Source organism: Scyliorhinus torazame, chromosome 18 (assembly GCF_047496885.1).
Source record: "Scyliorhinus torazame isolate Kashiwa2021f chromosome 18, sScyTor2.1, whole genome shotgun sequence".
NCBI classification, from domain to species: domain Eukaryota; kingdom Metazoa; phylum Chordata; class Chondrichthyes; order Carcharhiniformes; family Scyliorhinidae; genus Scyliorhinus; species Scyliorhinus torazame.
The window spans coordinates 156,210,273-156,237,744 of NC_092724.1; the positions used below are offsets into that span (position 1 = coordinate 156,210,273).

The 27,472-nt window shown below is 44.4% G+C and overlaps 1 protein-coding gene and 1 non-coding gene across 3 annotated transcripts in view; one reads left to right on the plus strand and one right to left on the minus strand.

Annotated features, from left to right (window-relative positions):
* The window catches only part of LOC140395660 (centrosomal protein of 95 kDa-like), a 54,222-nt gene that overhangs the window by 7,416 nt on the left and 19,334 nt on the right, over positions 1-27,472 (plus strand). Inside the window, exons 2-13 of one of the 2 annotated variants that reach the window (XM_072483700.1) lie at positions 4,013-4,141; positions 4,291-4,398; positions 4,769-4,879; positions 9,959-10,076; positions 10,927-11,033; positions 11,449-11,583; positions 14,280-14,554; positions 20,516-20,573; positions 20,870-20,970; positions 22,341-22,516; positions 23,564-23,705; positions 25,369-25,483. In XM_072483700.1, coding sequence (XP_072339801.1) covers positions 4,013-4,141; positions 4,291-4,398; positions 4,769-4,879; positions 9,959-10,076; positions 10,927-11,033; positions 11,449-11,583; positions 14,280-14,554; positions 20,516-20,573; positions 20,870-20,970; positions 22,341-22,516; positions 23,564-23,705; positions 25,369-25,483 — 1,575 coding nt within the window. The remainder of the gene's footprint in view (positions 1-4,012; positions 4,142-4,290; positions 4,399-4,768; positions 4,880-9,958; positions 10,077-10,926; positions 11,034-11,448; positions 11,584-14,279; positions 14,555-20,515; positions 20,574-20,869; positions 20,971-22,340; positions 22,517-23,563; positions 23,706-25,368; positions 25,484-27,472) is intronic. The other variant, XM_072483701.1, reaches the window with a different exon arrangement.
* Positions 13,771-13,877, minus strand: LOC140395800 (U6 spliceosomal RNA). Its single transcript, XR_011936314.1, has one exon. It is a non-coding gene; the product is annotated as a U6 spliceosomal RNA (small nuclear RNA).

Consider the following 27,472-nt stretch of genomic DNA (forward strand, 5'->3'; position numbering starts at 1 on the left):
CAAAAGTGTAGTTACTGCTGAAATGGAAGCAACTAATTTTCACGTAGGAAGAAACTTGGCTGAAGTGGATTGACCAGCATTGCTAGAGAATACATCTGTGGAAAACCAGTGGGAAGCACTAAAAGGAGAGATCCTAAATGTACAAAGTAGACCTGTCCTATCCAGAAATAAGGGTGGTACTGCCAAATCTAGACCCCCCCCCCCCCCCCAGTTGTCTGGAGGAATACAGGGGAAGATCAAACAGAAAAAGAAAGCAAATAATAAGCCGAAAGAGCTAAGCATTGCAGATAGCCTAGACGAGTGTAGAAAGTGCAGGGACAAAGTCAAAAAAGGAAATCAAAGAGAGCATGAAAAAAGATTAGCAAGTAAAGTTTAAAGAAAGCCCAAAGATGTTTTACCAAAGTGGGACCTATCAGATGAAGAGGGAAACTTGTGTCCAGATGCAGAAGTTGTGGGGAGGGTTTTAAATTTTGTCTCCGTGTTTACAAAGGAAATGGATGATGTAGGTCTAGTAGTCTCGGAGGAACATTGTGAGATACTGGATGGGATAATCATAGAGAGAGGAATACCCTAAGGATTGAAATCCTTGAAAGTTGATAAGTCGCCAGGGCCAGATGGATTGTTTCTGAGGCGACTGAAGGAGGTCAGGGAGGAAATGGCAGATGTTTGGAGGATGATTTTCCAATCCTCAAAGAGACGGGGAGGTATCGGAGGATTGGATAAATGCAAATGTGGTACCAGAGGACCGGAGAAATACAAACGTGGTTTAAAAAGGGATCAAAGGGCAGCACGGTGGCGCAGTGGAGAGGAGAGATTGGATAGGTTGGGGTTATTTTCCTTGGAACAAAGAAAACTGAGAGGCGACTTAATTGAGGTGTGCAAAATTATGATGGGAAGAGATAGAGTGGACAGAATAAAATTGTTTTTCTTGGTGGAGAATTCTAGAACCAGGGGACATAGATTCAAGATAAGTGGCAGAAGATGTGGATTCAAGATAAGTGGCAGAAGGTACAGAGGGAATATGAGAAGCGGAGACCCTAAACTCTTTTAAAAGGTACCTGGATCTGCACCTTAATGTCTAAGCTACTGGGCAATGGACCAGGTGCAGGAAGATGGGATTCGAAAGGGCACCTGGGTGACCTCGGTCTGGCATGGACAAGATGGGCCAAATGGCCTCTTTTTCTGTTCTGAACCTTTCTATGACCCTAGGAAGTACAATTATGATAATTGAAGTATTATCAGAGATAGTCCCATGAAGTGTTCACAGACTATGGGGGGGGAAAAGGCATTTGGTAACTTCCAAACATTTATTAATTATGTACAGGGATTGATACCACAAGACTCCTGGCAGAGCTCAACTCTCTACATTCTAATGATGATGTGACCTGACATCACTGATGATGTGTAATAGTTATTAATTCCATTTCTGCTACAATAATAACTAGATTTTTGTTTTGGTGATGTCGATCGAGAGATAAATATTGGTCCAGGGCAGGAGAATATCTCCCCTGTTATTCGTCTAAGTAATGCCTTGGAATCTTTTATGTCCACCCAAGAGAGCAAACAGGGCCTTAGTTTCAAATTTTTGTTGAAAATATGGCACCCCTGTTAGTGCTGCACTGAGTGACTCGCTGAATTGCAGCTGCTGCTATACATACTTCTGCCATTATTACCCAGGTGTATGACAAAAGTATGACAACAGGAAATGTATACAGATAGAAGATATTGATATTTCATTAGGGACTATTCTCAATTCAAGTGATGCTTTTTTTTTTCTTTGATTAGCCCATCTTGGGTGGCACAGTGGTTGGCACTGCTGCCTCACGGCATTGAGGTCCCAGGTTCGATCCCGTCCCTGGGTATTGTCCATGTGGAGTTTGCACATTCTCCCTGTTTTTGCGTGGGTCTCACCCCCACAGCCCAAAGATGTGCAGGGTAGGTGGATTGGCTACGTTAAATTGCCCTTTAATTGGCAAAAAAAAGTAATTCGGTAAATTTGTATTTAAAAAATAAATAAATAAATAGCCCATCTGATAGCAGAAGCGGGGGGAAGAGGAGAGGCAAGATGTGGGTTTGGGATGGGTGATTAGTGGCCAAGGATAGGTTAGGAGAGACCAATTACGAAAGCAAAGATGAGTTGTTGGATGAACCTGAAGCAAAAATTAACCCTTGAGACCTTACTCGCCCATTCCCAAGGAGTCAAATAACTTGGCAAATCATGCTTAAAATAATAATCCAGTCTACCACACACATTAAGCTTTCTTGCACTTGGACTCTCCTACCCAACCCACAACCACTCACTGCCATCAGCCCCCACCCAAAATCTTGACTCTCCTTCCTGCCTCTTGAGACTTCCGATGGGCCACTTAATGTGATGCACCAGATGTGTGGAATATATTACAAACAAATGAGTTTGAAAACTCCGTAATCCTGGGCAGTGGTGGGAGATGGAAATCATGTGTTCATGTTCAAAAAATAAAAGTCAGCTTATTGTTCTTGAGTTCCACAGTTTTAAGATTCGAACTGAATCGTCTTTTGTAGAAATCAAATCCTGTGCATAGTATGTTGGCAAAAGATTTATGGGAGTGAATGAATGATATGTTATGGAGGCAAATAATTCCGAAGGCACTCTTGTCTATTTTGAAGATATCTATATTGAAGATGAAGTTGTTAACTTGAAGAATGAAACAGATCATCATTTGCAAGTATGTGAGGAGATGGTGACTCTCGGTTTTGAGATTGGATGTAATGGACAGCCTCCCCATTCCTTTCTCCTCGTATTTCAAGTGTGACTTCCAATGTTAATTGTAATGGTTAGGAAATAGGCATCGCCTCGATTTAATTGGAATGGTTAGAAAATAGGCATTGCCTTGGAGGTTAATTTTGAGTCAAAGTGGACATGCCTACTCTTGGGAGATTATATTTTAGTCCTGTAGGTGCGGTGCAGTGAACTTTCATAATCTAGTAATTTGAGCCAGGCAATGCTACAGAAATTCCAGGGCCTAGTTTAGCTGACTGGCTAGTCACATTGATAGGATTTGGAGGTGTAAACGTTGACTGAGAGCTTCTTACTGTGACTGGATTCTTCTCACTCCGCTTCAGATAACACAAAAACCAGTGCTCTTGTGTTGGCTAAGGTGGCAGATCTTTGTGCTGGTAAATCACTTGGTTTTTATCCAGTTGAAATCCTGGAATAACCTGTGTGGGGAAGGCTCCCAAAGCCTCGGTGACACCAAGCCCCTCTTCTTTGGGCTTCAGTAATTAACATGAGCCCCATTACCATTTTAAGTTTTAGTCTCCATATAGAGCAAACTGAAACTGTGAATTATCAAGTATTTGGTTTGAAGCATAGCGTGAGGCTTTTGAATAAGTCAAAGATCAGTAGGCCAGAAAAGTAAAACTGACTCACTGTTTGTAGGGTCACCATGCATTGTTTTTATGTTAAAGAACACTAAACGTTGGAAATTTAGTTTCTAGCTTGATATCTGTAAGTTTGATTTCTTTTTTAAAAAAATAAAATAAATTTAGAGTACCCAATTATTTTTTTTCCCCAATTAAGCGGCAATTTTGCGTGGCCAATCCACCTAACATACACATCTATGGGCTGTGGGGGTGAAACCCACGCAGGCATGGGGAGAATGAGCAAACTCCACACGGACAGTGACCCAGGGTTGGGATTCTCACGGACAGTGACCCGGTTCCTCAGCGCCGCAGTCCCAGTGCTATCCACTACGCCACATGCTGATTTGATTTCTTAAAGAACCAGCGAAGGAATATAAATATGTGCTTCAGAGGATGTCATTCATTTTAAAATTTATTTATTTCCTGGTCTCGGTGTGGTTACATTATTTAAAAATATACTTGGCCCAGTGAACTTCATATTCTCATGGAAAATTATACATGCCATTCATTTTGTTAATCTAATGTAATCTGTCTCTCTGTCTGCAGGCTTGCCTACCACAAAAAATATTAAAATCTAATCTTGCTCTTTTTTTTCTGGCCCTCGTTGTAGATTGGATCGCTGTTGCCAATAATCTTCTTCACAAGTGCCACATTAATCAGAGGATGACAAAGCTCTGTGAATGTGACGCAGGTGTATTTATTGCCCTTTATAAAGCTATTCTTGGTGAAAAGGTCCCAGGTAAGTGAGTCACAACTGATAATTTGAGTCACAACTGATCATTTGTAATAAAGAAACCCTGCTCGGCACCATAATAGTTTCAAAGGTGGCATGCTATGCTGCTATACTTAATGAGAAATTTTACATGTAACCTTTTTAATCTGTTACAGATTATATAGATACTCCCAAAAGTCAGGAAGACGATGCCCATAATGTGCAGGCAGTGATAGATTCATTGGCTTTGGACTACTTACAAATCAGTTTGTCACATATAACTGGTGAGTAATTTAAAAAAAAAAAAGGCAACTTTCTGTCTCAAAATGGAAAATATGTTTTGAAACAAAGTTCAGCTTCTTTTGTATGCAGAGCTTGGGTGTTTTATGTTGTGTTCAAGTGTTAAGGCTGTGGGTGTTCAGAATTTGTTTTGAGTTCCAGGCTGATTTTTTTTTTATAGCACTAGTGGCAACACTGAAACAAATGTACAAGGCTCTGCCTGCACAATTGCTTCCAAGTAATGTTTGTGAGAGCTAGTATGCTTGCTTAGAACCACGTACATAACAATGTAACTTGAGGGTGATGCTGAAATCATTTGACTAAATTAATTTGTGTAATTTGGTGCCTTTTTTTCCCTCTCCCTCCCTTGCCCAGGAGAGAATATTATTCAGAATGACAAAGAAAGTATACGTAATCTGTTAGAAATCTTTGATGGCTTGCTAGAATATCTCACAGAACAAATAAGTGAGGCTTCATCTCAACATGGTAAGTAACTGTGGTTTTATAAACCAAGCACAACTATCAGTTTCCTAGTTTGACTAATCTTCAAAATGATTCGCTTTAATCACTAATTAGTTGTCACAATCTGCTTAACTTTAAAATGGCACATTGATTTGAACCTTGGCTTGCTGATGTACTTTCTGTAATTGCCCTTCACGACATGGGTGTACCCACACATGCATCGCAGCAATTCAAGAAAGCGGCTCACCAGTATCCTGAGGGCAATTGAGGATAGGCAATAAATGTTGGCCTAGTCAACAATGCCCACGTCTCATGAATGAATTGGGTTCTGAAAACTATTTTGGTGTTTCGTGCATCTGAAATTTACTATTTTTATTTTGCCAGATAATTATTTTTACTTTGGACACAAACTCTCAAGCATTCCTGCGTGTCCAGAGATGCGTTATGATGTCAGGTGACATTGGTAGATGGGCTGGGCGGTACAGTGACACAGTGGTTAGCACTGCTGCCTCACAGCTCCAGGGACTCTGGTTTGATTCCTGGCTTGGGGCACTGCTTACGCGGAGTCTGCACGTTCTCCCTGTGTCTGCGTGAGTTTCCTCCTACAAAGTCACAATAGACGTGCTTGTTAGGTGAATTGGACATTCTGAATTGTCCTTCATTGTACCTGACCAGGTGCCAGAATGTGGCGACTAGGGGATTTTCACAGTAACTTCATTGCAATGTTAATGTAAGACTACTTGTGACTCTAATAAAGATTATTATTAAAGGTTGGAATCCTGCTACTGTTGTGTAACTGTCAATTAAGAGGGCAATTAAGGTTAATGACCCAATTGATTGCTGAGAGGCAGGCGAATCTTCGGTTGCCTTGGCATTACTCTAGGACTACCAGTGGTGAATGGACGTAGGGGACCCCATCTGAAGTGACCGGAGAGGTGATTCCAGATGCTGTTCATCCTCCGCCTCGAGGATCATCTCGTCTTTCCTGCCAACCGTGAGGTTATAGGAATTAGTGCTCAAGCTCTCAGTTCCCCATATGCCCTGGCATCAAATTTAGGGCAAATGTATGGAAAGTTGTACACACAGACGATTGTGTCTGCAATGGTCTTGGTTTGACTGTCTAGGACAGTCACCAGATGGTTTGAAGGAAGCTTGGCACTCCAAAGAGTGGATGATCATGTGGCATATGGCCTGGATGGACACTTCTACTGTCCAGTCCAGAGTATGCAACCCTTCCCGTATACCAAATCTTCTTGGACCTTGCACTGGACATCCAGCATCTGCTTCCAGATGACTCCAAAGGCTCATCATCTGACTTTGAATAACCCCAACTGACTGACTGAGGTCTACTCAATGGCTCTGTCTGGCAGCTGCACGTGAGAGTGTGAAGTGCCCTCAACAGTCAGTACAACACTATAATCCCTGCTGAGGTGCCAGAATCTGCAATGGTGCTTAGAGCAGAGAGAGGAAGTAATGCTGTATCCTGTGAAGGTTTGTCTTCCTCCTCCTTGGAAGGTAGTGGTAGCATGGCATCTGATCGAGAATGATCTGAAGAGGTTTCTCCTGTAACAGAGACATCAGTAAGGGAGTTAACCTATTTTGTGAAGTTTTGCTCGGGTGGGTATGAAATAGCAAGTTAGAAGCATAAACACTGGCAATGACTAGTTGGACCAAATGACCTTTCAGTGCTGTACCTGGCATCTGCCAGTTTGCCAAAGCTTTTTGTAATTGCTGAGCACCACCGTGCATCCTAGATCTTGATTTTTAAGGTTGAGCACAATATCTTTTTTTTTAAATTGCTGATGGTCTTTGGGGCATCACATACAGGTAGTAGTTTTGTGGTACAGGTTCCACCTACTGTTTCCATCATTCGTCCCTCCTGTACCATCTGCTTAAATGCAAACTAATAATTGCTCCAAAATTTTTTCCACATTATTATGCAATAATTCTTGATTTACAGAAATCCTGCACCTTTGTACTTTGCTATTTATTTGGATGAAATATTCTGTTTTCAGGTATTTACTGTCAAAGATTTGTGCACAGCTATTTTCCTCAAATCTGTGATTTGGAAGTTGCTGCATTAGGAACACTAGTAGCCATTCAGACCCCTGAACCTGTTCTGCCATTTAATCTTGGCTGATTTGTGGTCTAACTCCATGTACCTGCCTTTGGCCCATATCCCTTCGATTTTTATTAAGCAAAGATATTATCTGACTCCGACTTTAAAAATAACTGTTCTAGCTACAACTGCTGTTTGTGAGAGCGAGTTCCAAACCTCTACCACCCTGAGCCAAGACATTCTTCTGAACATCTCTCCTGAACAGTCTCGCCCTAAATTTTTAGACTATGCCCCCTAGTTTTTCTATTCAGTTGGAATAGTTTATCTTTATCTATTGCTCTTGACCACCCACTTTCCTTTTAAACAAGTATAAAATTTCTTCTTGCTGATTGTGATGTCCCTTGCAAGTTTCCATTTATAATTCCTCTTTGTAGCTATTACAAGCTGCTTTGTGACCCTTTGCTGGTCTTGTATCTATCCCATTCGTCCGTCCAATCTGTGCTATTGTACTTTTGTAGCCATTTATATTAAAAAAGAAAGTGTACCCAATTAATTAAGGGGCAATTTAGCATGGCCAATTCACCTCCCCTGCACATTTTTGGGATTGTTGGGGTGAGACCCACGAAAACACTGGAAGAATGTGCAAACTCTACACAGACAGTGGGCTGGGATCGAGCAGCAGTGCTGACCGCTGTGTCACCCTAGCCATTTAGTTTTATGCTTTCCCTAACCTCTTTAGTTGTCCGTGGCTGTTTTTGTTTTTTTTGTGAAGTGGAACCTTTTCCTTCCTCTCGGGGGTATGTCGCTTTGTATCTTGTTAGATGTTTCTTTCAATATTCCTCACTGATCTGCAGTCATTTGACCCATGAGTCGATCTTCCCAGCTTACCGTAGACCATCTCTGTCTCATCCCGTTAAAGTCAGCCCTACCCAAGTCTAAAATTCTGAATCATACTTTTTCACTTTCAAACGTTACTCTACACTGAATTCTACACTGAATTCAATCATGTTGTGATCACTATTTGATAAATGTTCACGCAGTTAGGCTACTAATTAAATTTGGGTTATTGCTCATAACTAAATCTAATATTGCTGCAGGAAAATATCCTGGAAACATTCCAGAAATTCACTACCTTTCTGATGGGTGCTTGTCTGCCTCTCCCGATCTATGTGCAAGTTAAAATCCCCCATTAATACCACACTGCCTTTGCTTCACTCTTGCCTAATGTCTGCATTTATACAATCTAACACTTCAACTGTTACCAGGGGTCAATACAAAACACTCATTACAGTTTTCGATCCTTTTTTGTTACTCCGTTCCACCCATATGGTCTCCACTGGATGCTTTTCCCCTCATTATATCCTCCCTCACCATTGGGGTGATAGATTTCTAATCAGTGAGGCTACTCCACCCCTTCTGCCATCTTCCCTGTCCCTCATCTAAACTTTATAACCAGGTATATTTAGTTCCCAGTCCAACCATCCTGCAGCCTGTCTCTAATAGTTGCTACATCGTAATGTTCAATTTGCAGCTGCAGCTCATCCAGTTTATTGCTTGAACCCTGTGCATTAGTAAATCGCTGGCTTTGAAAGCAGACCAAGGCAGGCCAGCAGCACGGTTCAATTCCCGTAACAGCCTCCCCGAACAGGCGCCGGAATGTGGCTTTTCACAGTAACTTCATTTGAAGCCTACTTGTGACAATAAGCGATTTTCTTTTCATTTCATTTCATTATAGAACTCTTAATTGGACCATGCCCTCAGCGCTGATGCTTTATTTGCTATTTGGTTTAACCAGTATACTACTTATAGTTTTGCCATTAGCTGCAGTTCCAGAAGTTGGGTTACTAACTATTTCTTTACTCTCTGCCCTGCTACTTGTTTTTGGAAGTAACCACATTAACATGAAAAAGATTTGACCCCCAATCTGCACAGGTCAGTTATCTGGGGCGAAATTCTCCGGAAACGGCGCGATGTCCGCCGACTGGCGCCCAAAACGGTGCAAATCAGACGGGCATCGTGCCACCCCAAAGGTGCGGAATGCTCTGCATCTTTGGGGGCCGAGCCCCAACCTTGAGGGGCTAGGTCGGCGCCGGACGAATTTCCGCCCTGCCAGCTGGCAGAAAAGGCCTTTGGTGCCCCGCCAGCTGGCGCGGAAATTACATCTCCGGGCGGCACATGCGCGGGAGCGTCAGCGACCGCTGACAGCTTCCCACGCATGTGCAGTGGAGGGAATCTCTTCTGCCTCCGCCATGGTGGAGACTGTGGCAGAGGCGGAAGGGAAAGAGTGCCCCCACGGCACAGTCCCGCCCGCGGATCGGTGGGCCCCGATCGCAGGCCAGGCCACCTTGGGGGCACCCCCCGGGGCTAGATCGCCCCCCCCCCCCCAGGACCCCGGAGCCCGCCCGCGTCGCCTTGTCCCGCCGGTAAGGTAGGTGGTTTAATTTACGTCGGCGGGACAGGCATTTTAGCGGCGGGACTTCGGGCCAGAGAATCGCGCGGGGGGGGGGGCTCGCTAACCGGCGTGGCACGATTCCCGCCCCTGCCGAATCTCCGGTGCCGGAGACTTGGGCAACCAGCGGGGGCGGGATTCACGCCAGCCCCCGGCGGGGGGTCGGAGAATCTCGCCCCAGGTTTCTGTGGAGACAGCAAAAGGGATGGTACACTTGGCCTCAATGCACCGCTTAAGAAGTGGAAAATTGGTCATGCTTCTTGCTCTGTTACTAACCAACAACTCGCATGAGAACCTTTTTATGCACAATACAAGACCAAGTGCCCAGCTGTAATGCACCATCTCAAGATAATCTGTCAAGGTTCACATGTTAATAGTGACCAGTCAGGTAATGTACTAAACCAAAGCATGACAAGATTGCGTATAATTTTTCTTAGCATGAAGATAATTCCTTTTGGGAGGAGAGGATAAAATTGGCAGAGAAGAGATAACAAAAAACATTTGTGTTACCGTGATATTTTGGTAAATACAAAAACTGCACAGTTTAACTTTTTATTTCTTCCACTTTCAAATAGAATTTTATATTTTAAAATAGGTGATCCTGACTTGCTGTCCAGTGAAGCAATATCTGTAATCAGAGGTGTACTTCAGGAGGAACTTGGGAACCCATGCAAAGGGAGGGTACCTGGAGCAGGAACACCTTCATCAAAAGCGTAGAGTACTTTTTGACTTTTATAGAGAACTTGAGTAACATGTTTCCAGAATTGAAAGATATGACTGAATTAATTTGGAACAAGAAGCATCTTTTTGTATTGTGGGGGTGAGACCCACGCTCCCTCGCAGTTCAAAACCATGTCATTTGACAGATGGGGTTTGTCACAAGGAACTTGTTAGTGATTTCCTGTGTTTCCCGTTCCTTGACCCAAAGGATGTCTGCTGGTAGATCTTGCACAGAAAAAATGTTCCATATGGTGTGCCGAAATGTGGGCAGTAGGTGGTTGGAACAGGTCATCATTCTTTTAAAGTAAATTTAAAGTGTCCAATTGATTTTTTCCACCCCCAATTAATGGGCAATTTTGCGTGGCCAATTCACCTACCCTGCACATTTTGGGTTGTAGGGGTGAGACCCATGCAGACACGGGGAGAATGTGCAAACTCCACATGAGCAGTGGGCTGGGATCAAACCTGGGTCCCCTGTCATGAGGCAGCAGTGCAAACTACTGTGCCGCCTTGGAACAGGTCATCATGAGTGATAATAAAAGCTCTTGCCTTTTGTAAGAGCAATTAGTGCAACTGAATCCAACACATAACTACAAAGCAATTCCAAGTTATGTCATCATGGTGATAGCATTTCAAAACTTGATTGACTGTGAAGTAATTTGGGGAGTTCCAAGGATTAGATAACTTGATATTAACGCAAGTTTGTTTTGCTATTGTTGCTACCTCTAACCAACACCCCGACAATATTTTTAATGGGTTGTTCAAACTTGTATGAATGTAGACGTTATTAGGATCGGTATTTTCTCATTTATTTTAAAGGATATTTATTTTTAACTAATCTAGCTCGTCATCTTCTGTTCCCACCTGGGATGAAGATGGATCTGAATCCACCAATGAGCTCATCCGGCTTGGTGAATCTGCTTGTACATTCAGCCACAGAAAGAGTACAGGTAATAACTGATTAATCATGTTAAAATATAAGTACCCAATTCATTTTTTCCAATTAAGGGACAATTTAGCATGGCCAATCCACCTACCCTGCACATCTTTCGGGTTGTGGGGGTGAGACCCATGCAAACTAGGAGAAAATGAGCAAACTCCACACGCACGGTGAGCCGGGATCGAACCCGGGTACTTGGAGGCGTGAGGCAACAATGCCAATCACTACACCACTGTGTCGCGCCTATAAGAGGCCTATGTTTGCATTACCATGTGCTTTTATATTAGAAATTTAATTGTATTTGAATTTAAAGAAAACATTGCTTTGCCTATTTCCACTATTACCTTTTTATTGGAGTCTCCAGTGAAACTTTAAAACTTGAACAATTTGTTTTTAGTCCTCATTTTGCCTTTTTCTTTCTTGAGACCTGCCTGCTCAATTTTATCAGAAGCAATCGGAGCAGAAGATGAAGACCTTGGACCAAGGAAAAAATTGGACCTTTCCTTCTGATTTTACCACAATACCTGACACTAATGGGGAAGAAATGCTAAAACCAGGAAGTATGTAGGAAAATGTTTGTTTATAAAACCTGCTCATCCAGTATAAATTAAACCTGCTCATCCAGTCCTATATATGGATGGCAACTTTATTTTGTTTTATTAAATAATTCTTCTGCCTGCATGGAAACCTTCTAATAATTTTTGTTCAGAAGTTTATGAATTTGAATCCAGTGGCTGCCTTGGGGGCGCAGTGGTTAGCACTGCTGCCTCATGGTGCCAAGGACCCGGGTTTGATCCAGGCCCCGGTCATTGTCTGTGTGGATTTTGCACATTCTCCCCATGTCTGCGTGGGCCTCACTCTCGCAACCCAAAAAGATGCGCCGGGTCGGTGAATATAGGGGCTGGTTTAACACAGTGAGCAATACAGCTGGCTTGTAATGCAGAACAAGACCAGCAGCGCAGGTTCAATTCCCCGTACCAGCCTCCCCAAACAGGCGCCGCAATGTGGCGACATGGGGCTTTTCACAGTAACTTCATTGAAGCCTACTTGTGACAATAAGTGATTATTATTAATTGGCCATGCTAAATTGCCCCGGGGGGGGGGGGGGGTAAATTGGGTACTCTTGAATTTATATATTTTTAAAAACAGCCTGACCACTTGTTTTCTGGGCAAAAGTAAGGACATTATAAAAGCAAAATATAGCCGATGCTCTTAAATACAAAAGAAACAGATAATTGGAGATAAACTCCCCCCAACCTCACCGGGAAACCCGAAGCAGGATTTCACCATCGGACCACAAGATCTCACTGGCAAGAACGGCTGGAAATCCCCCACTTCCCCCACCCAATTTTCATGTCAATGACCATTCATCAGAACTGGAAAAGAGATGTAAACTTGTTTTAAGTAAGCAGAGACTGGAAAAGGTGGCAATGGGAAGAGAGAACAAAAAGAGATGGATAGGATGAATGGAAGGAATTTATTAATTAAAGGACGAAATGCATAAAGGTACTGGACAAAAGTTTACATCTCTAAATTTTCCAGTTCTGAGGAAAGGTCATTGACCTGAGACATTAATGATGTTTCTCTCTTGCCTCAGCTGTTTGAGTATTTGCAGCATTTTATGTTTTTATTAAGGACATTCTATCTCTAGGGGAATGAAGCATAAATTAAACCTGCTCATCCAGTATAAATCTAGTCACCTGAGGTGTAGCAATGGATCTTTTATTTAGTGCTAGAGTGCTGTACCAACAATACCCAAAAGCAGTCTGATGCTTACAAGTTGCAATTGAAGCATTTGACATCATTATTTAAACCCATTATTTTCTCTAATTACATTAGATAATATTTATTTGAAGTCAGTTACTGGTAATACCCAACATTTTGAAATGCAGATATAACAATCCATAGCTGTAATACATGATTGTCAGGAGCAGATGCAAGGACCTGTCTTTCTAGTAAAATTCCAGACATTAATTAATGGAAAAGTTAACATTACAGATCTCCAATATCCTTGTATATCTTTTTCTATTTCTCTTTCCGTAACCTGATTTGAGATTGAATTCAAACACATTCATTCAATTTACATCTACTGCCACTATTTATTTTTCAATCCTTCAACCTGGATAAGATGATACGTAGTTAGTTGCTCGTTAAGATTCTCCATCCCTTACTGCACAGTTTATCAGCTTGCTCTTTCAGCAAATTAGTGGGCAAAAATGTTTGGTGCTAGAGGTCACGGGGCCAAGTCAAACAGACAGAAAATGCTGTTGGATGTCAGGCAAGCTCTCGGCCAAGATTTTGGATGGCAATCTGAGGGATGAACCTTGAGTATCTGCTCCAAGCTCTTTCTCTCCCCCCCCCCCCCCCACCGATATCACTGTGCTAGTGGTGCACTCCCACAAGGGTCTAGTGTGCTTCATCCATCACTGCTTGCCAGCGCACATGTGAAATGATGGACTGCATTAAGCCTGGTACACGGTACTGGACTGTGTAGATATTAAAATCATAAGAAGTAGGAACAGGAATAAGCCATTTGGCCCCCCGAGCCTGCTCTGCCATTTAATAGGATCATCGCCGATCCGACGTTCCTCGGGTTCACTTTCTTACCATTTCCCCATAACCTTCCCTTGCTGATCAACAACCTATCTACCTCATCTTTAAATATACACACAGCTCTCTGTGGCAGAGTTCCAAAGATACTCAACCCTTGGAGAGAAAAAAAATCCTTTTCATCTCAGTCTTATTTTTAAAATATGGAACGCTTCATGAATTTGCATGTCATCCTTGTGCAGGGGCCATGCTAAACTTCTCTGTATCGTTCCAATTTCAGTATATGTGCTGCCGAAGCGAGCACTTCATCTCAGTCTTAAATTGTCACCCCTTAGACTATGCCCTTTGGTCCTAGACCAGAGAGGATACATCCTCTCATCGTTTACTCCAAGCCCCTTAAGAATTCTATTTTCTATCAAGACTAGCCAATTCAACTATCCTGTATAGACCCTTGCACTTTGCTGAAAATGCCCATCCTCCATCCGATGCCAATACTCGTAAGAATGTTGTGGAAGGCCAAGTCTTAAGTACTGCATATTCTAATAAGTTTTCTAGTTATTGTGGTGTGAATTGCCACTACAATTGAGTAACATAGCAGTTTAACTTAATGGGTGTTGTTTCAAATATTGCTGTTGCAGTGTATGTTATCTTTTGTACTGGACAAGCGTTTTTTTAAAAAAAAATACTTTATCTCTTTTTTTAAAAGGGTCTGCTGATAACATGCTTTCCATAAATCATTCCACTGAATTAAACACTAATGCCCTACAGCTTGGGGAGCCCATTCGACCTGCTATTCCATTGCAGTCTCCTTACCACCCTCCTGACTATAGGCCTGCAGTCCAAAATGCACATCTGACCAGTTATCAGTCTGGCTCGGGTACAACATTAATGGTCCGTCGGAAAGACGAACCCAGTTCACCGAGACAAACTCCGATTCTTGCAGGAGGGCAAAAAGTGAAATCCGTGTCCACTGTTCAGCATGTGAGTAGGCTGAAATATTTTATTGTAAGTCATTGTGTGGAGCTGTTCATTATGTGGGGCAAGATTACCCTTCCTTAAATATTAACATTACAGTGTTTGCGTTTCACAGTAAATGTAGCTGTCACTGGATGTTTGGGCTAACCATGTTGATTCGAGCACTTTTTATTTTTTAAAAAAACTTGGTACAGTAAAATGGGGTAAGGGGAACTTCAAATGCTGGAAATTTTAAGTTAAAACAAAAAATAGCATCTGCCAGAAGAAAAATGACATCTGGTTAAAATGAGTATTTTTAGCAGGGTTTGAGGTGAGGAAAGAGCTGTTTAAAAGGGGAAAGAAGCAACAAATGCTCCCAAGTTGCACCTGAAATTAACAGTTGAATCATCTACAAACTGCTTCTAGTGAAGCAGGGAACTGTTTGAAGAAATCTAAAGGATCACCCTGGGGAAGTAGTGAAAAAAGAGAATTTGCAGATCAGTAGAATGGTACAAAAGCATGGAGCGGTAACAGTCTGTTTATACAAATTAGAAGCAACATTCTGCTGCAAAAGAGTAGAAGGACACGAGCATTGCTTAGTGAATTTGAAGAAGCTTGACTCATTGTAATGATGTCTCAGAGTGGATGTAAGTGCACAATATAAATGCCTGCTAAATGTTTAGCACTTTGGGAAATGAGTATCTGAAAACAATTTTGAGTTTAATACTTGCCTATTGACTGTTTCACACAGTGGAAGGGTGATCTGTGTCTGGATAGTGGCAGGATGATCTGTGCCTGGATGAATATGGAAAAAATATGCATTTGAGATTGAAGGGTTCGACTTCCGGGTGCGGCTATGCAGAGCTAGATCGCATGTTCGGTAGCCCCCGCTTGGAACGGACTTTTGGGCTCTTGGTTACCAGACCCGGCAGAAAGAGTAAAAGATTTGTCTGTAACTGCAGGATAAACAAAGCCTCTTCCAGCAGGCAGGAGGGGGAAGGGCAAGTTTAAAGGCTGCAAGCTGACTTGAGGGCCTTTATTAAAGGTGAATTCTAGCAGCAGAGGGAACAACTGTGAAAAGATCTACCAAGGCCATTGAAGAAGCGGGGACGAGGCTTCCGGTGGCGGCCATGGAGGAGTAGGCCGCGCATTCGGCAGCTCCCGTCTGGAACGGACTCTCAGACCTTTTTCAGGAGTTTCCACAGACTTTTGGGGTAGATTGATGAAGCGAACACTGCCAAAAGGATTTCCTCTCGAGACTGCCGGTTGCGGCTATGCGGAGCTAAGTCGCACATTTGGGGGCTCCTGCAAAAACGGACTTTTGGGCTCTTTTCAGAGCCCCCAAGGGCACTTTTTTGACATTTCCCCGTGTGGGAAGGAGTTAATAATAGCTCCCCGTCAGTAAATGGCTTTAACTAGGAGTGGGGCGACAAAAAAGGTGGTGGTGGACTCGAAGAAGGGAGGAAAGAAGGACAAAATGGCAGCGGGCGGAGACCAGGCAGTGTGGAGGCAGTGGGCGGAGGAGCAACAGGAGGGTATCCAGCGCTGCCTCAGAGATTAAAACGGACCTGCGAGAGCCGATGAAGGCTTCTATTGATAAGCTGCTGGAGACACAGACGGCCCAAGGGCTGGCGATCCGAGAGGCTCGACAAAAGATCTCTTGACAATGAGGACGAGATCTTAGGCCTGGCGGTAAAGGTTGAGGCGCTCCACAAGAAATGGCAGGAGCAGTTCGAGGAGATGGAGAATCGGTCGAGGCGGAAGAATCTGCGGATTCTGGGTCTCCCGGAGGGGCCGGGCGTGGGGACCTATGTGGTCACCATGTTGAACTCGCTGATGGGAGCGGGGTCCTTCCAGGGGCCCCTGGAGCTGGAAGGGGCATAGTGTTGGCGAGGATGCCCAAGGCTAACGAGCCTCCGCGGGCGGTGCTGGTGCGGTTCCATCAGTTCGTCGATCGGGAGTGTGTGCTCAGGTGGGCCAAGAAGGAGAGGAGCAGCAGGTGGGAGAACGCAGAGGTTCGGATATACCAGGACTGGAGTGCGGAGGTGGCGAAGAGGAGGGCCGGGTACAATCGAGCGAAGGCAGTGCTGCACAGGAAGGGCGTGAAGTTTGGCAAGTTGCAGCCGGTGCGACTGTGGGTTACCTAACCGGCACCATTATTTTGAGTCTCCGGAGGAGGCGTGGGCCCTTGTTCAGGCCGAGAAGCTGGACACAGACTGAGGGTCGGGATGGGCGATTGGGGACTGCGGTGGATATGTTATGCCTATTTTTGGTTCCGGGGGGGGCTTTGCATTGTATTGGGTTTGTTTTTCTGTGTTTTTCTCTTGCGGGTTGGGCACTGTTTTGGTTGGTGGCGGGGCCTGGTAGGTGGAGAACGTGGGCTTTTTTCCCACGCCGAAGACTTTGGGGGGGGGGGGGGAGCGAGCGAGCGAGGATTGTTTCCTGCGTTTATAACGGGAGAGGAGGGTGTGCCACACAATGGGAGGAGTCGAAGGGGAGGCAGGGGTCAGCTGACTTGCGGAAGTGCAATGGGGGGAGTTAACCAGCTAGGATGGGTCCTAGCCGGGGGTGGGGGGCTGGGGTGGAATAGAGTTGCTGCTGCTATATTCAAGGAGGAGCTGGAGCGAGTGGGGGGGGGGTGGGTCTAGACGGGGGGGTATGCCGCTGTGGGGTGCGGGCGTGTGGCTGGCCAAGGAGGGTCATGGCTAGTCGGCAGGGGAGGGGGGCGGGTAGCCCCCTGATCCGGCTGATAACCTGGAATGTAAGGGGGCTGAATGGGCTGGTTAAGCGGGCCCGCATGTTCGCGCACCTGAAGGGGCTCAAGGCGGATGTGGTTATGCTCCTGGAGACACACCTGAAGGTGGCAGACCAGGTAAGACTGAGGAAAGGGTGTGTAGGTCAGGTGTTTCACTCTGGGCTAGATGCCAAAAATTGAGGGGTGGCGATCTTGGTGGGAAAGAAGGTGTCATTCGAGGCGTCGAGCATTGTGGCAGATAATGGCGGTAGGTACATAATGGTAAGTTGCAGGGAGAGAGGGTGGTACTGGTCAATGTGTATGCTCCGAACTGGGACGATGCGGGTTTTATGCGACGTATGTTGGTTCGGATCCCAGACTTGGAAGTGGGGGGCCTGATAATGGGGGGAGACTTTAACATGGTGTTGGATCCGGCACTGGATTGCTCCAGGTCTAGGACTGGTAGGAAGCCAGCGGCGGCTAGAGTGTTGAGGGGATTTATGGACCAGATGGGAGGGGTGGACCCTTGGAGATTTGCAAGGCCGGAGGCTAGGGAATTTTCATTCTTCTCATGTCCATAAGGCTTATTCTTGAATCGACTTTTTCATTTTGAGTAGGGCGTTGATAGCGAGAGTAGAGGATACCGAGTATTCGGCAATGGCCATTTCAGACCACGCCCCGCATTGGGTGGACTTGGAGATGGGGGAGGAGAGGGACCAGCGCCCACTGTGGCGCTTGGAGGTGGGGCTGTTGGCGGACGAGAAGGTGAGCGAGCGGGTCCGAGGAAGTATAGAGAGTTACTTGGAGACCAACGACAACGGGGAGGTCCGAGTGGGGCTGGTATGGGAGGCACTGAAGGCGGTGGTGAGGGGAGAGCTGATCTCCATTAGGGCCCACAAGGAGTGGGGGGAGAGGGAGATGCTGGTGGGGGAGATGGTGAGGGTAGACAGGAGGTATGCGGAAGAGCCGGAGGAAGGATTGTTGAGGAACAGGTGCAGCCTCCAGGCCGAATTTGACCTGGTGACCACCAGGAAGGCGGAGGTGCAGTGGAGGAAGGCCCTGGGGGCAGTCTACGAGTATGGGGGAAAGGCGAGCCGGATGCTGGTGCATCAACTTCAGAAGCGGGACGCAGCTAGGGAGATCGGGGGAGTTGAGGACCGGGGAGGGAGCGTGGTGCGGAGTGGGGTTGGCATCAATGGGGTCTTCAGGGACTTCTATGAGGAATTGTACCGATCCGAGCCCCCCCCCCCCGGGAGGAGGGAGGGATGGGCCGTTTCCTGGACCAATTGAGGTTTCCAAAGGTGGAAGAGGGACTGGGATCCCCGATTGGGCTGGAGGAGCTGATCAGAGGGATAGGAAGCATGCAGGCGGGGAAGGCACCGGGGCCGGACGGTTTCCCGGTTGAGTTCTATAAAAAATATATGGACCTGTTGGGCCCGCTGTTAGTTAGGACCTTTAATGAGGCAAGGGAGGGGGGCTTTACCCCTGACGATGTCCCGGGCACTGATCTCCTTGATCCTGAAGCGGGACAAGGATCCCCTGCAATGTGGGTCTTACAGACCGATTTCCTTGCTAAATGTAGATGCCAAGGTGCTGGCAAAGGTCTTAGCCACGAGGATTGAGGATTGTGTGCCGCAGATCATCCATGAAGACCAGACTGGGTTTCTGAAGGGGAGACAGTTGAATGCGAATGTGCGGAGGCTTTTGAACGTTATCATGATGCCGGCGAGGGAGGGGGAGATAGTGGTGGCGATGAACGCTGAGAAAACCTTCAGGGTAGAGTGGGGGTACCTGTGGGAGGTGCTGAAGAGGTTCGGGTTTGGGGAGGGGTTTGTCAGGTGGGTTAGGCTGTTGTATGAGGTCCCGACGGCGAGTGTGGCCACAAATAAGAGGAGGTCCGAGTACTTCCTGTTGCACAGAGGGACGAGACCGCCCCCCCCCCCCCCCTGCTCTTCGCACTGGCGATTGAACCCCTGGCTATGGCACTGAGAGAGTCGAGGAACTGGAGGGGGTTGGTGCGAGCTGGGGAGGAGCATAGGGTGTCGCTTTATGCGGACAACCTGCTGCTGTATGTGGCGGACCCGGTGGGAGGAATGCCAGAGATAATGAGGATCGTTAGGGAATTCGGGGACTTCTCGGGGTACAAGCTCAATATGGGGAAGAGCGAGCTGTTCGTAGTTCAGGGGGGTGGGGGGGGGGGGGGGGGGAGGAGATCTCGGAAACTTACCAGGTGATGCAGGAGGAGGCCTCGGTGGTGGAGTTGAAAGGTAAGTGGGAGGAGGAGTTGGGAGAGGAGATCGAAGAGGGGACGTGGGCAGATGCCCTAGGGAGGGTGAATTCTTCCTCTACGTTCGTGAGGCTCAGCCTCATACAGTTTAAGGTGCTGCACAGGGCACACATGACCGGGACAAGGATAAGCCTGTTCTTTGGGGGTGAGGACAGGTGTGTTAGGTGCTCAGGGAGCCCAGCAAATCACACCCATATGTTCTGGGCATGCCCAGCGCTGGAGGAATTTTGGAAGGGCGTAGCGAGGACGGTGTCGAGGGTGGTAGGATCCAGGGTCAGACCGGGCTGGGGGCTCGCAATATTTGGGGTGGCAGAGGAGCCGGGAGTGCAGGAGGCGAAAGAGGCCGGAATTCTGGCCTTTGTGCCCTGGTAGGTGAAGGATTCTCCTTCAGTGGAAAGATGCGAGGCCCCCAAGCGTGGAATCCTGGATCAGCGATATGGCAGGGTTCATTAAATTGGAGAGGGTGAAATTGAGAGGGTTGGTACAAGGGTTCTTTAGGCGGTGGCAACCGTTCTTAGACTTTCTGGCAGTATGATAGGCATTGGTCAATGGCAGCAGCAGCTCGGAGGGGGGGGGGTTACTTTATTTTTGTTTGTTATTTACACTGGAGTGTCTGAGGGGGTGTATACACCTGTTGTGTTAAGTCGGGGTGTTAATGTTAATTTATTATTTATGTACGGGGTGGAGTAGTTTGGGGGGTTGCTTTTTTAGATTGTGTTTTGTACTTAACCCTGTTGGGTTCTTTTTTCTTTCTCATTTTGTTATTGATATTTGATGAAAACCTTTAATAAAAAATTATTTTAAAAAAAAGAGATTGAAGGGTTCCAAGATTGCTATCTCTTTTTTTTTTTCCTTGGGCTTATCTTTTACTTAATAACTTGTAAATTTCTGCACTTTGCTGCTTTGAGTGAAGCAAATGCTAAATGATCTTTTTGTTTCCTTGATGTCTTAAATTGCTTATCTTTAGTTTCCAGATGAGCATGAAAATATTCCTACACAGATGACACTATCAAGATCATGTCCAGGTGAGTGTTCAGTATAGTTACCTGCCCCATTTATGTCCGATTTTGTTTTGCAAACAAAAAGCATTTCAGGTGATTAAATCTGAAACCGAAAATTATGTCAATACTCAGTATTTGCAGAGAAAATGTTTTGCCCATCCGCTGAACTGAGATGAGCTAACGCAGGACAAATGTGGACACACTGATTACTTTTAGACTATGTAACTGAGCTTTTGAGGTGGGGAGCAGAATCTTAAGTGATGCCCAATTGTACAAATATTTAAATACCCTTTCTAAATGATATGCATTTTTTTTGGTAGATTCCATAAAAGTATTGGTACGCCAGGAGTCTCCATCATCTGCAGGACATGGTACAGAAAAGCATCAGGAATCCCAGAACACTGCAGGAACTACTGTAGCAGTTAGTGTTGCACCTTCTAATGTTTTGGGACGTTCTAACTTTTTAAAATCTCAGTAATTTGTTTTAAATGTGCGTATATGTATTCTGTTATGTATAGTGTTAATATCAGCCTAAGATATTTTGACTTGAGTGATTCAAGGGTATGCAATTTTAGGGATAGAATGCAAATAAGTAACGAGTACCTTATTCTTTTTTTTTTCAATTTAAGGGGCAATTTAGAATGTCCACATCCCCGCCTGCCCCAGTCACCGTTTCAATGCCCACCAAGGTCCTTCCAACTCTGATCTGCTTGTAATTTTGTCTCCCCTCCAACAACCTTAAAATGCCCCTGCACATGTCATCACTGGACTCTTTCCCCCTCCTACCCTACTGCATACCATTGCCCCCTTTAACTGTTTCATCATATCACCAATTCCCTCCCAAGGCAGTCCCAAAACGGATTTCACGCCGATGGGATTTACCCGATCGATTCTACCCACCTGTGACATAACTGGAATCCTGACTTTAAAAGTCGGGATCTCAATTTGCATATATTTAAATTTAATTATCAGGCCTTTATGCCTGATAGACATGCCCACATTAAATTCACATTGACGTGCTGTGAATCGTGATGGGTCCTCCACGACGGGCACCTGATCGAGTGGGAAGATAGTCATGCCCAGGCACTGCCCTCTCCTGCATTCCCTTTGCAACTGATCTAATGGCAGGAAATAACCTTTTTGATCTTGGAAACTTTTCTGCTGCTGAAGAAATTGAGTGATATTCAACCAGGCCCAAAGTTACAGCTGGTTTATGCCACTTTTTTGCTTTTCTTCCAAAAGCTTTGTTTCTTGGCCGAGGGTTGATGGTTATATTAGCCGAGGAATGCATTTATGAATAACTGATAGTCTGGAATATTCTTGATTAACACTGGGGAGTCAGGAGCAGGGTGAATTCCCCTTTGTTTTGTCATTGGTCAGTTCATTTCTTGCTTCTCCCTCCTTTTTTTTTTCTATTTCTTAGCTTGGTTGCAAAGCTCAGGATGTCCTATCTGTGACACTTGTAGTCACAGAGGCTTGTGTTTCATCTAACGATGAGGAAAAAAATCAGCCTATTGGTCTTTTCTCATTTTTTGTTGTTGATCATTATAAAAAGGCAAATGCTGTGGTCACTAAGAATTTAAAATCTGACTTTTTCTTTCCCCCGTGTGCAACCGTGACTTGGACTCACACCTTTAGAATGGGACCTCTTTCAAACCAGTAGGAGCTGAAGCCGTGTGTAGCCCTCATTGCCCTATGTTTAAAGTTGACATTCTATAACTATCGCCATAGTAAAACTGATTCAAGTAAATTCTACAAAGGTTTTCTCTTTTTTTTGCCCCCCCTTTGCAGAACTCGGTCAATGTACAGAAACGAGTTGCTTTTCAAACCCAGCCGGACATTCAATTTGTGACCATGCAGAGTAAAACTGACCAGTGGGATACACTCTCTGAACAACATGGGGAGGCTTCAGCAACGCTCGAATCCAACCAGCATGACTTCAGGAGTGAAGATCGTTCCCTTTCATTGTATGTTTATAATTTACTATATGTGCTAATCGCATTGTAGTTACAATTCATATGTAGCACTTTTTCATAACCGCTAGATATCCAAAAATGCTTGAAAGGTACTAATGTATGTGGAGGGAACCAGAGCAGCTAATTTATATACAAAGGTGATGAACTATTTTAGCAATATTGGTTGAAGACTGGGAGCACTTGCTTGTTCTTGCAAATAGTGCTAGGAGATCTTTATGTCCACCCAGGGGGGCAAGCGAGACCTCAGTTTTGCATCTCATCCAAAATGACTAGCAGTGCTTTTGCTGAAGTCTCAACCTGCATATGTGCTCCAATCTCTGAACTGGGGTTGAACTGAGAGCGCTACCCACTGAGTGACAGAAGTGCCATAATTCTGTCCTTTTTAATTAATTAATTAATTTTAATTTTTGAGTACCCCATTCATTTTTTCAATTAAGGGGCAATTTAGCGTGGCTAATTCACTTAGCCTGCACATCTTTGGGTTGTGAGGGCGAAACCTACGCAAACACTGGGAGAATATGCAAACTCCACATGGACTGTGACCCAGAGCCGTGATCAAACCTGGGACCTTAGCCATCAAATCCAGCCCAGATTACAAGGATGAAACACTTTTTTTTTTGTTTTTTTTCTTAATATCTCTAAGGATACTAAGAGACATTGGGTTTGTGACCTTCTCAACCCAGTTCCTCTGCACTTGTGTAAAACAAGCCTACCATTTTTAGTTTGGTTACTCATTCACTCCCAATTGCACAAGGATGGCTTGGTAAGAGACTTTCTGGTAGGGCTGTGGTCATAATTAAGGTACAATAGAGCAATCACTGTTCTGTATCCAACCTGGATTTGATTGTGATATTAGATGCAAAAAGTAAAGGATTGTAGTACCACAGACATCCTAGTTTTGATGACCAGAACATCCTCTTAAAAAAAAAAGTCAGATGCTAAGCAGAAGAGTTTGATTTTCATGGTTTAAAATTGACCTGTGCGAATATATGCAAATGCTACAATCTTTTCTGAAGGGAACTTCTTCACTTTCTGTAGTAACCATAAAGACCAAGGTGATGTAAGCACTTCATTTAGAGATGAACCTCTATCTCACCGAAGAGCACAGAATATCCTCGCAGAGGAGGAGCTGCATGAGATGTCTGAAAAGCTATCTCAAAAGCTGCGTCAACTCGATATGGTAAGGCTTACATTCAAAAATCTGAGAGACAGGATTGTCACTTCTTCCTGCAAATAATGACTAACCAGTTAAAATTACTTTTGGCAATTTGACAAGAAACAGTGAGTTCTGTTCATTGAGTCAGATTGCGACATGAAATGTTGGATAGCAGGAAGGCCACATGTGTCCATATTCCACAGAAACCCCACTGGCACTGTCTGTGCTGATTGGCAGAAACGGTCCTGTCATTCTGATGGAAAGAGGTAGGGAGCACTAAATAAGAGAATCCATGGCCTTCTAAATAGAGACCGAGTACAGATTGTGAAATTGTCCATTTTGGCAGAAAGAATTTTAAAAAGAGCATATTATCTAAATGGTGAGAGATTGCAGAGGGATCTGGATGTCCTAGTGCACAAATCACAATGTATGCAGGTACAGTAAGTAATTAGGAAAACTAATAGAATGTTGTTGTTTATTGTGAAGGGAACTGAATACACGAGTAGGGAAGTTATGCTTCAGGTGTACAGGGTATTGGTGAGACCACATCTGGAGTACTATGTACAGTATTGGTCTCTTGAGTACCCAATTATTTTTTTCCAATTAAGGGGCAATTTAGCATGGCCAATCCATCTACTCTGCACATCTTGTGTTGTGGGGGTGAGACCCATGCAGACACTGGGAGAATGTGTAAACTCCACACAGACAATGACCTGGGGCCGGGATCAAACCTGGGTCCTCAGTGCCGTGAGGCAGTAGTGCTAATCACTGCGCCACCGTGCTGCCCCCAATATCACTGTCATTTAAAGAAGGATGTAAATTCATTGGAAGTAGTTCGGTGAAGATTTACTAGATTAATACCTGGAATGGGTAACTTGATTTACAAAGAAAGATTAGTTGAAGTTGTGTTTGTATCCACAGTTTAGAAGAGTAAGGGGTGACTTGATTGAAACATAAGATTCTGAGGGGATTTGACATGGTGGATGTGGAAAATAGTGGGAGAATCTCGAACTAGGAGTCGCAGTTTAATAATAAGGGTTCGCCCATTTAGACCGAGGTGTGATTTGTTTGTTCTCTTGAGGGTTGTGAGTCTTTGAATATTTTTTAAGGTAGAGGTAGATGGGTGGTAATGTGGAGTTGAGGTTTCATCAAATCAGTCATGAGGCTTGAGGGGCCAAGTGGCCTGCTCCTAGTCCTGCTCCTAATTGGTATGTTCATACTAAAATGTTCAGGCCTAGGAGAGGGTGTCTATTTATCAGAATGATACCAGGATGAAATAATCCCGTTACGTTAAGAGACTAGAGAAACTGGGGCTTATGAGGTTTATAAGTGTCCAAAGAGATTTGACAAAGTGAATAAGGAGAAACTGTTTCCCTAACGAGGGGTTGGTAAGCACAAGACTGAGACTCGAGGTAATTATCAGAAGAGGCAGATGTGAGATTCGCAGATTTTTTAAATGCAATGAGTTATGATCTAGCATGCACTTCATGCAAGGTTGATCCTTCAATATGGAAGTAAATATTTATTTGCCGGATTCTGGGGAAAAGCAGATGAATTAATAGCTTTTTAAAAAAAGAACAGGCGCAATAGGTCAAATGCCATCCTTCTGTTACATCATTCATGCTCTAAGAAGTGATGGTCTGTGAGCTGTCTTTCAATTGACTGGTATTGTTTTGCCATTTAACAGATGCTGAAACAAGCATTGGGTGACAAATACGAAGCTCATAATTCCAAGGAAGAAGATAAGTTGTCTCAACACAGTGACAGCATCACGGAATATAGAAGAATTCAACAGTTACCTGGTGAGAAAGCTCAAGCCTGTTAAACTGCTGGGGAACGCCCAAGCTGCTAGGGATTTAGAATAGATACTTGAAACTGAATTCAGCACAGTTATGGGGTTAGTTTAATAGAATGTATAGCACCGAAGCAGGCCATTCAGCCCAACTGCATAATACTCTATACTACCTTCTGATGTGTTGGGTACTCTGGATCTGTGGAGACTGTGTTTACCTTAGCAGTAACATAGACAGGTTACCAACACTTGTAATAGTACAACTCTATTTTATTTAACTAAGAGCTGTTAAACATACTTGCACTGTGGGTCGACACTATGTTGGATTGACTGAAGACCTATGCCTAACCTGACCAGCCTATACTGCGAGCATATGGTGGATGTTTGTGCTACTGACTGCGGACTCTGTCTCTCAGAGGCTGCATCCCGAATGAGCGGGAAAACTAGTGCCCTCTGTCTTTATAGTGACCGTGCCCTAACTGGTGATTGGCTGCTGTGTTGTGTGTGTTGATTGGTCTTGCAAAGTGTCAGTCTGTGTCTCTCTCTACACCATCATATACTGATGTGTATATTATGACACCTTCCATCTACCCCTCTTCATCTTAGTCCATCAATATGTCCTATTTGTTCTCCCTCAAGTGATCATCTAGCTTGCATTTGAAAGCATCAATGCTATTTGCCTCAAAACTAGTCCTTGTGGCAGCAAATTCGAAATTCTCGGGGTAAAGAATTCTAATGGATATATTAGTGACTATTTTCTGCTGATGGCCCCTAGTTTTGATGTCCGCAACAAATGGAAATATCCTCCGTCTACCTTCATAACTTTGAAGACCTTCATTAACTGCTTCTAAAGTGAATCTCATTAGTTCATTTCAAAATGTTTAATTGGGCTAGGCCAATGAGCTATGGTGGTTCACTGAATCTGGAGTTGATAAATACACATTAATTCTCAAATCTGATGACTCTCCTTCAAGTTCTGTTTCCTGACAACTTTTTCAGTTTCCTCCTCTCACTATTGGCTTTAGTAACAATTCCAAGTTAATTGATATCACGGCATTCACGAGACAAACGTTACTGCACTTTCATATAAAACATGGACCCTGGGAGGGGATTTCTGGGTGTGTCCTGTCTATTTCTTTCTCTGTATCATTCTGCATGCATTGCTTTAAAACAACTTTTTCTGGATGTATAGCCTATTTAAGGAGCTGATATTGTAGATGTATGTTGGTGGGGGATGGGTTGGCACTCGTTAAAAATGTAACGCTAAAAAATGATGATCTGTTGAGCGAATTTGAGGGGCTGTTTAGCACAGGGCTAAATCGCTGGCTTTGAAAGCAGACCAAGGTAGGCCAGCAGCACGGTTCAATTCACGTACCAGCCTCCCCGAACAGGCGCTGCTGGAATGTGGCGACTAGGGGCTTTCACAGTAACTTCATTTGAAGCCTACTTGTGACAATAAGCGATTTTCATTTTCATTTGAAAATGCTGCAATTCTAGATTATTGTCACCAACCATCACCCTGAATCTATGAAGACCTCTACTGGTGGCAACCCAGTGCTGCAGAATTGTAGCACAAGATACTTTTGCTAAAACTGTACTGCCTCCATTGCTTATAGCAGATGTGTTTGTGAGAATGTGATTATTTTTCCCCTGATGTAACCTGACTGCTGGGAGCCTGGAGTTGGTGGGCAGTGTGGAGCCTGGAGTTGGTGGGCAGTGTGGAATGGAATGTGCAAGCTGCTCTCATCAGCTTTTAGATTTTAAAATTTACTGTTTGAAAATGTTTAAAAACCGCAGCTGATACTGTAGACTGGCAATGTCTGAAATAATCTGGTTCACACTATGCAATTGTTTAGGGAGGTTTGCTTGCTGCGGCAAGACTTAATCATTTCAATGCAGAAAAATTACATAACCGCTGCTTTGCAGGAAACCATCAATTCAACTTCTGGTGTTTGGTCCGGCCACCTGAATTTTAGAAACGCACTTGGGTAAAATGAAG